This window comes from Onychostoma macrolepis, chromosome 01 (genome assembly GCF_012432095.1).
Source record: "Onychostoma macrolepis isolate SWU-2019 chromosome 01, ASM1243209v1, whole genome shotgun sequence".
NCBI lineage: Eukaryota > Metazoa > Chordata > Actinopteri > Cypriniformes > Cyprinidae > Onychostoma > Onychostoma macrolepis.
This window is the reverse complement of record NC_081155.1, coordinates 26,023,602-26,031,826: the sequence shown is the minus strand read 5'-3', so window position 1 is coordinate 26,031,826 and position 8,225 is coordinate 26,023,602. Positions and strand designations below refer to the sequence as shown.

The 8,225-nt window shown below is 34.7% G+C and overlaps 1 protein-coding gene across 1 annotated transcript in view; it reads left to right on the top strand.

Annotated features, from left to right (window-relative positions):
* The first annotated feature begins 5,094 nt into the window (after positions 1 to 5,094).
* The window catches only part of vps8 (VPS8 subunit of CORVET complex), a 143,956-nt gene continuing 140,825 nt past the window's right edge, over positions 5,095 to 8,225 (top strand). Inside the window, exons 1-6 of the mRNA XM_058758450.1 lie at positions 5,095 to 5,277; positions 5,602 to 5,670; positions 6,893 to 7,025; positions 7,153 to 7,247; positions 7,605 to 7,637; positions 7,718 to 7,772. Of these exons, the coding sequence (XP_058614433.1) occupies positions 5,206 to 5,277; positions 5,602 to 5,670; positions 6,893 to 7,025; positions 7,153 to 7,247; positions 7,605 to 7,637; positions 7,718 to 7,772 (457 nt within the window). The 5' untranslated portion in view covers positions 5,095 to 5,205. The remainder of the gene's footprint in view (positions 5,278 to 5,601; positions 5,671 to 6,892; positions 7,026 to 7,152; positions 7,248 to 7,604; positions 7,638 to 7,717; positions 7,773 to 8,225) is intronic.

Sequence of the window (8,225 nt, the reverse complement as noted above, 5' to 3'; positions counted from 1 at the left end):
TGACTGTCAGCGGAGACCGTGTCAGCTAGATGACAGATCCCTGTGAAGATGGCCCCAGCACAGATCCTCGGCAAAGACTACGAGAACCAGACAAGCCCTCTGCACAGACCCTTTTTACCAGCTTCACCTGCTAGCGTGATATTACTTCAAGCAGAAGAAGTTGGATGAAATATTCTGAATGATATCAATCCACAATCTGACTTGTGATGCAGTCTGGAATAATCACACCACGTTCATTCGTTTGGCCAGACGAGAACTGGTTTCCTTACTGAGCCGGGTCTTGTTTGGGTTTGGGTTCCTTGTCACTGTTGCCTTTTGTCTTGCTTGGTTGAAGACACCTAATATTCAGCAATATTATTGACTTGACTGCACTGACACCATTTGATAAGAACTGAACTGAATTATGACACACAATGTTTTATATATGAAGAGTTTATTTGCAAAAACAGATAACTCCATTTTTAAATATTTTTAAAAATCATGTCTTTTGTTATCATGTTTTGTGTTAGTTAGCTAGTATTTATTAGTTATTCTTTACCTAATCAAAATAACCTGAATGCAGTTTGATTGAGATTAATTGGAATGCACAATGAAAAAACATGATTTTTAAAAGTTATCTGTTTCTGCAAATGAACTCTTCATATATATATATATATATATATATATATATATATATACAGTAAATATAATTTACTTGTTACTTTGTGCTTTAAAAAGTGTGAATGTTTATACTGTAGTGCATTTGTTCATATATATTTATATTAAAGTATTTGGTAATTTTATAATTAAAGCCTTTTTAATGTTTTTAAATGGTTGTATTTGTGTTTCACTGCTGAATTACATTTAGCAGTTTCTGGGCCACATTCGGCCCGGGGACCAAGCCGAGTCTCAGCCAGATCTGGCTTAAAGTGTCTGCGCCAGACCTGGACCACATAAAATAAGAGTAATTTTACAGGGTGTGGGCCGCATCTGGGCCAGAGGAAATTGTTTGAGTCGGTTTTCAGTGTGTGGGCCAGTTTTGGGCCGGGGACCCAGCCAGAACTGGGCCAGAAGCTAAGCAAGGTTGTGGGCCAGACAAATTTTTCTATCTGAGTATTGACAGCAAAATGTTAAACGAATTTTGTGTCTTAAGAAAAAGTGTCAGAGAAAATAAAAATGTACAAAAATTGTATTCCTTATTTTTATTTGTCTTGTCAGGATACAATTCGTTTAACCTTTACAACACTTATATAGGAACAAGTGTTGCAGAGAAAAAAAAAGATGTAGGTTGTACAAAAATGGCCTATTATAATTTTATTCGTCTTGTCAAAATACTAAATTCGTTTAACATCTTGCTGTAAACACAGTAGCCTAGGAAAAGTGTCGTGGAAGAAAAATAAATAAATTCGACATCTGTCATTTAAAATTATAGGCTAAGCAAAATATAAACAAAACCGAGTTGAGCATTCTTCAAGGGCAGCGCATCCACACTTTGCTCCATCTTTATTCTGCTCTGTCACTCATCGACAACCTGCCTGTTCTGTCTGCGGGCCGTAGGCTATATTCACTGGTAGGCTAGCCTGCTCTGAGCATCCTTATGCGTATGCTGCGTACAGACACTTGCAAATAAAACGAAGCACTGTTTCATGCGTGCATAACAGCCCAGTGCAGGCTGTACAGGTGCTTGAATAAAACGCAGATATGCTGTTCTGAAAAGACGTCGGGAAAGGGATATTGTTAGACCGCCCGCTCCCGTTCAAACTGCACCAGAGTTACCGACCGCAACCGCGTTTTATTCGGGAATTTAATCCAGCGTTGCATGAAATCTGATCGGTTCCCGCGGGACAGCCGCGGGAATGCAGACCTCTAAAACAGAGGACTAACTGCACTGTGATTACTATCACAACATTAGAACTGCATATTTCCCCAAATTAACAAATTAAACCAAATTTTATGGCATTACCAAATGCAGAAAAATTAATTCACATTTTAGGAGAAAATTCCAAATTGATCACAACAGCAGCAAGATATGTATCAGCCTGTCACAAACAGAGGCGGGTGCTAAACTGTGTTCTTTTATTGCCTAAGCATATGTCACTATAAACTCTCTCTCTCTCTCTCTGTAAAACACATTTTTTTCTTAAATTATTTTCATATTGCATAGCCTATTTTTCCTATTTTAATTTTTGTTTTGAAAGTATGGTAAATACTGGTAAAATGTACTAACAATGACATTGAAAAATATACACTTTTTGATATACCATAACAGGTAACAGGTAGCCCATCTGAATTATATAACATTTAGGCTATCAATCTCATAGTAGCCTACCAAAATTTTATTAACAGTAGAAGTGAAATCGTATTGTAGTCTTCAAATCTGGGTACGGTCTTATGTTTTAAAATCACTTACAGAGGAAGTTTGTTCCCATCAGGCTAACATGACAGTCACGACTCGTGCCGCCTTAAGCTTTTCTTTTTCTTTTGTTTTCACTCGCGATCTTTACAGCACACATTACATTACATTACATATTTCATGGCGAACTCGTTTTATGCGTTTTTGGCGCCACCTATTGATGTGGGTTTATTATTGACATGTCAAAGTAGACTCTAGAGACCCTGAATATAAGAGGACTGCGTTTTTTCAGCTGTATTTCCAAGAAAAAAACAAAAAAACATTGTCTTATATTCGGGTCAATACGGTAATCGATTGTTCCTTATTCATGTAATGGACAATGCTTTGGCAATACGGTGCAAGTCATGCCAATAAAGCTAATTTGAATTGAATTGATCAAATATGGGAATGTGACATTGCCTTTTATAAAGAGTGATATCGCCATAGCTATAGGCTATATATAAATTTCACATATGTACATTTTCTGGGAAGATAAAGATATAAGTTTTCAACATATAAAGTCCCCATAATAAAATCTGTATATTTATATGTGTTATCGCCATTTCCTTTCAAGCATGTCTTATTAGATCCTTCATAAATCCAAACCAAGCAAGCATGCAGATCTTACCAAATACAGCACAAAAGGGGTAAATTGTCCTTCATCCATGCATATCTAGGTTAACCCATCCTCTACTTACACCAGAACAGGTACCATACCAATAGTTGATGTTTGCCCTACTGCAGTCTTGTGTGTGGAGTAGTGCTGTCAAACGATTAATCGCGATTAATCACATCCAAAATAAAAGTTTTTGTTTACATAATATATGTGTACTGTGTGTATTATTATGTAGCTGTATATAAATATACACACATGCATGTATATATTTAAGAAAAATATGTTATATTTGTATATTAAATATATTTTTATATAATATAAATATAAATATGTACATTTAAATACAAGGAATATTTTCAAAATATTTATTGGATTTATTTTGGATCAGACTTGGTCTTTTCTATTTGGAAAGTATTTGGAGATGCTGGTTCTAAATATATGCACGATGGTGACCGTGAACCTGAGCCAGAAACACCACCCTGTCTTTGGATTCCTCTCCAGATCTTCTCTCAGCCAAACAGAGAGCTGTGTACGATCATCCATCTGTGACTACCAATCAAATACTTCTCCTGGAGCCCTGATATATGCTTTCTCTAAATGAGAAATAATATCGTATCTCATTAACTTTACTACTTCAGACAACAAATGAACCTTGCTGTTTAGCATTAATCATATACAGTAACTACACCTGCTGGAATTCTATTTTCACACCTCTCCCACAATTCAGAAAGGAAGTGAACAGAGCTGTAACAATGTGAGGTCTGTCATTACATACACGTCCTTTTTTTTTTTTTTTTTTTTCAGAACAACGAAGTGACGAGGTTGACATTTTCCTGCTGTCTCTGGTGTATCTCTGCCAGCAGATGAAGAGGAAAAGGTCTCTCATTAACAAAGGATGGGTTAGTGTACCATATCTAGCTCATGCGTTATACACTATGGTATAATTACTCCACTGTTTCATAAGCAGTTAGGTTATTTTTTTTAAAAAGACTGTCACTGCAATTTAGCTCGATGTGACAGTAAATTTAATCTGACCTAATCCATTTATAGGCCTAACCATTATTTAGATGGAGTGCATTGTGCAAATTTGTGCGTTAAAAGCAGCGTGAAAAGCATTACCTTGTATTGTTGTGAGGAACAGCAGGCATAGGAATGAATAGAAAGTAGGCTATCTGAGTTTATATCCGAGTAGGCTAATTATAAGAGGGTTCAATTGTAAAGCATACAAACTATTTCACAGTGCTACTCTTCGTAAAATTGGGCAAACGTTTTAGTGAAATTATGTTTCCCCCCGAGTCTGGATAAAAAACAGCACCAGGTTCGATTTCTTTCAGAAATGCCTAATCATAAACGCACGGGGGCAGCCAACCCCTGCAGTGAGATCACAGCTCGGAAATATATTAATTGTGGGTTTCTTAAAAGTGTAACTTTAATTTAAATCGTACAATATCAATATTAATATCAATATACAATTATTTTGTTGTATTTTTATGTCTTCAGAGTAACATTTTATTATTATTTTTTTTTTACTTTTCACTGCCTATCTTTCATCCTTTGCATATGACATGAAAAGTTATAGCCTATAATGTTCTGTGTCCGGACTCTAAAAATGAAAACAACAACAATAATAATAGTAGTAACAACGACGACAACAACAACAATTCAATCCGTAAAAGAGTATGTATCAAAGCAGTAAGTGTGGTCATGATATGAAACTGTAAATAATTTATTTCTTACTTAGAAATAACCATTAATTCTCTTTAAAACAATATTATAATATTAAGAACAATCTAGTTTTTTATAACAATATACATTTTAATGAAATAATAACTTAAATTATTATTATTATTATTATGCGGAACATAGAACATTAAATCGAACTTTACATGTTTCACCATAAAGGCAGCAACAACGCGAAATTACGGTTCAACAAAGAAGATAGTGAAAAGTAAAAACAAAAACGAAAAAAAAAACCGGTAAACTAAAAACAAAATACAAAACTGTATAAAAATAATAATTATATAAAAATATGTTGTACTATTTTATTGTAAGTCTTACGATTTATAAACAGGAAGTGGAATGGTTACGTATGCCGTTAGGTTCCGCCTCTTCCGACACTATCAGGGATGTGAACTGCCGCTGCAGAGCATAATGACTACAGCTGATAAACACACAATATAAATGTTATGACACTCGACAGCTAATCTCTGACTGTATAATGGCTGAATCTCCGGACAGTCGCAGTCTTGTTTCTGCGTCCTCACAGCTCAATTTAATGGAAATAGAGGCGGTAAGACAGATTGACTGCTTCAGGTTTTGTCTGTATGGTTTGTTTCATTTTGTTAATTACGAGCTTCGTGTTGTTCTTAATGACATTTGACTAATGCTGCGTTTGACATCAGTGCGTTTAATATGTGCTTGTTTCTCATAGTCAGTAAGTTCGTGATTTGTTTAATATGTTTTTGTAAGTGTACAATGCTTTACATGTACAAAACATTCACATTAGGTTGTATGTATGGTAAGAAACTTGAAGTATTCACAGCGAAAAATGGCATTAATTGAAAACAGAGTGATACATGTATGATTTAATATGAAGGTCGTATTTATCTCTTAGATTGATGATAAAGAGTTTGACATCCCTCAAGTGGACACGCCTCCGACCCTAGAGAGCATCCTGAACGAGGTCAGTATGTCAGGTTATCATACTTTCACAGTCATCTTGCAGCACCCTAGAGATATATTAAAGTTGCAGATATACCAGTCAAAAAGTAGAACACACCTACTTAGTTTTTATCACGAGTATTTTCCACATTTCAGGATAGTAGTAAAAGTCATAAAAACAATGAAATTACATAAATGGAAGTGTGAGAATTATGTTATAAACCAAATATTGTCCACTCATCCATTAAAATGGTTTATAAAGAAATTCATATGTAGACACATGTAGACTTCTTGTTAAAAAATTTGGGGTTGGGTTAGTTTTTGAAAGTCTCTTGCTCACCAAGGCTGCATTTATTTAATCAAAAATACAGCAAAAACAGTAATATCGTGAACATATTATTAGTGTTTAACGCAACTATTTTTAAGTTTAAATTACTGTAAAATGTAATTTATTCCTAATTTCTTATTATTATCGGTGTTGAAAAGTTTTTTTTTTTCAGGATTATTTGATGAATAGAAAGTTCAAAAGAACAGCATTTATTAGGAAATAGATTTTTGCATAACATTATAAATGTCTTTACTGTCACTTTTGATCAATTTAAAACATCCATGCTGAATAAAAGTGTTAATTTCTTTAAAAAACTTACTGACCACAAAATTCTGAATGATAATGTGTTTATCTACAAAACTAATGACAAGCATTTAAGCTCAAATCTTTAGTCCATGATTATCTAAATTCAGTCCAAGTGTTTTCACAAATTTGTGAATTTGTCCTGCAGTACAATGAAAATACCATGGTACTTGTGTATGGAAATCTTTAAATACCATGATATAACCATCAATACCATTGCTATACCATGGTACTATAACAGTACTCTTTTTGTAAGAGCAGGAATAGTGATAAATGGCTTTTCATAATGTTTGAATGGTAATTTTTTCTCATCTTGAACCCATTTTTTTAACATCTTTTAATTTAGCAGACATTTAATTTATTCATTCATTGAAGATGCTTTTATACAAATGAGGAACACGGCAAGCAATTTCTCATAAGAGCAAATTATTTTTTCTAATACACAACACCAAGTCTAAAGTACAAGCTAGATTACTGACTAGAGCAGAAGTGAAATGCTCAAACGTAGAGAGTGAGAAAATCTAAAAAAACTACGGAATTATTATAGAAATGAATAAAGATAAGATGTTTTATGACAGTAACTATTTTGATTTTCAACACTCTTTGTTTTCAGCCTGAAGACGAGGATGAGCCATTCATTCTGGAGGACACTTGTCTTTTGAACACAGAGAACATTGATGCCCACTCGTGTGAAACCTCATCTCTGGCCAGCTCTGACAGTGGAGACCGCACACATTTAAAGAGGAATGGACACTTTCTTAACCTGGCTACACATTAACAGTGCTTGCTCTGTATTGATGTTGCGATGCATGTTTGGTGATTGAATAAAGTCTGTTCTTTTCAGTAATCAGTCTGTGTATGTTCACCTCAGGAGGAGGAAAGCAGTGGAAACTACTGCTACAGTACATGGATCTGTCCTTAGACGCAATGTGCTGAAAGGCATCTCAGCTCAGATAGTATCAGCTGCAGTAAGACCAATAACACTTCATCTATTGCTTGTGCTGTACTATGCCAAGCTATAATAAGTATGCTGTGTGTAAATGTGTTGTGTATATGATAATGTGTTGTGGGTAATGTAAATAACATTACATTATGAATAGCTACACTTACAGCAGTTATATGATTTGTTTGTATTTATTTCATTTCCATTTCTTTCCTCAGATTAAATTCAGACATTGTCAGTTCAGTTGGCAATGGTGCACAATCCTGTTTTAATCATTCAGAGCTATAAATTAAACTCTTCCAACAGAAATGTCTTCTATTCCAATGAAATTGTGTTGCTCACTTTATAATTTGGTGTTTTTACTCTTTCTATCTCTCTTCAGGATAAAGTTGATGCTGGCTTGCCAACGGCAATAGTGAGTATTTGACTTTCTTTGTGATTTCTAATTCATGAAAAAATGACCCTTTCACGTCTGAAATGTTTTTGTGTTTGCAGACTGTTTCAAATGTGATCGCTGTAGGGACGTCACATGGTCTGGCCTTAGTATTTGGTAAGCACGTTTCAGTCCTTTGTGCTGTTGTGGTAAAGTTGATAAAGGGCACTACAGTGGAATTTATTTTAGATTTTTGGAAGGGATGTTGTATGTTTAACAGTCTGTCTAAAACTTTGTTTATCTGAGTGCTTTATTGTTAATTAATATAAAACACAAAATGCAGTTTTAGAACTCTTTATGTGCACTACTGTAATAGTAGCCTATTCGTCAATGAGTGTATTTTAAACGACTCTGGGACTATCTCTCTGCCTTGGCTTGTCTTGGGTGGAATGTTCAGGAAAAGGTAATGTGTTAATATAGTGCAAAATGTGTTAATACCACAATTTGTTCCATTGCATCATGTTTAGCATTGCTACGCATTAATGCCCATTTCACACTGGACGTGTAAACAGAGCAGAAGTGGCATTCACTGTGCTTTCACACTGGCAGTGTTTCTAGTGTACAACTGAA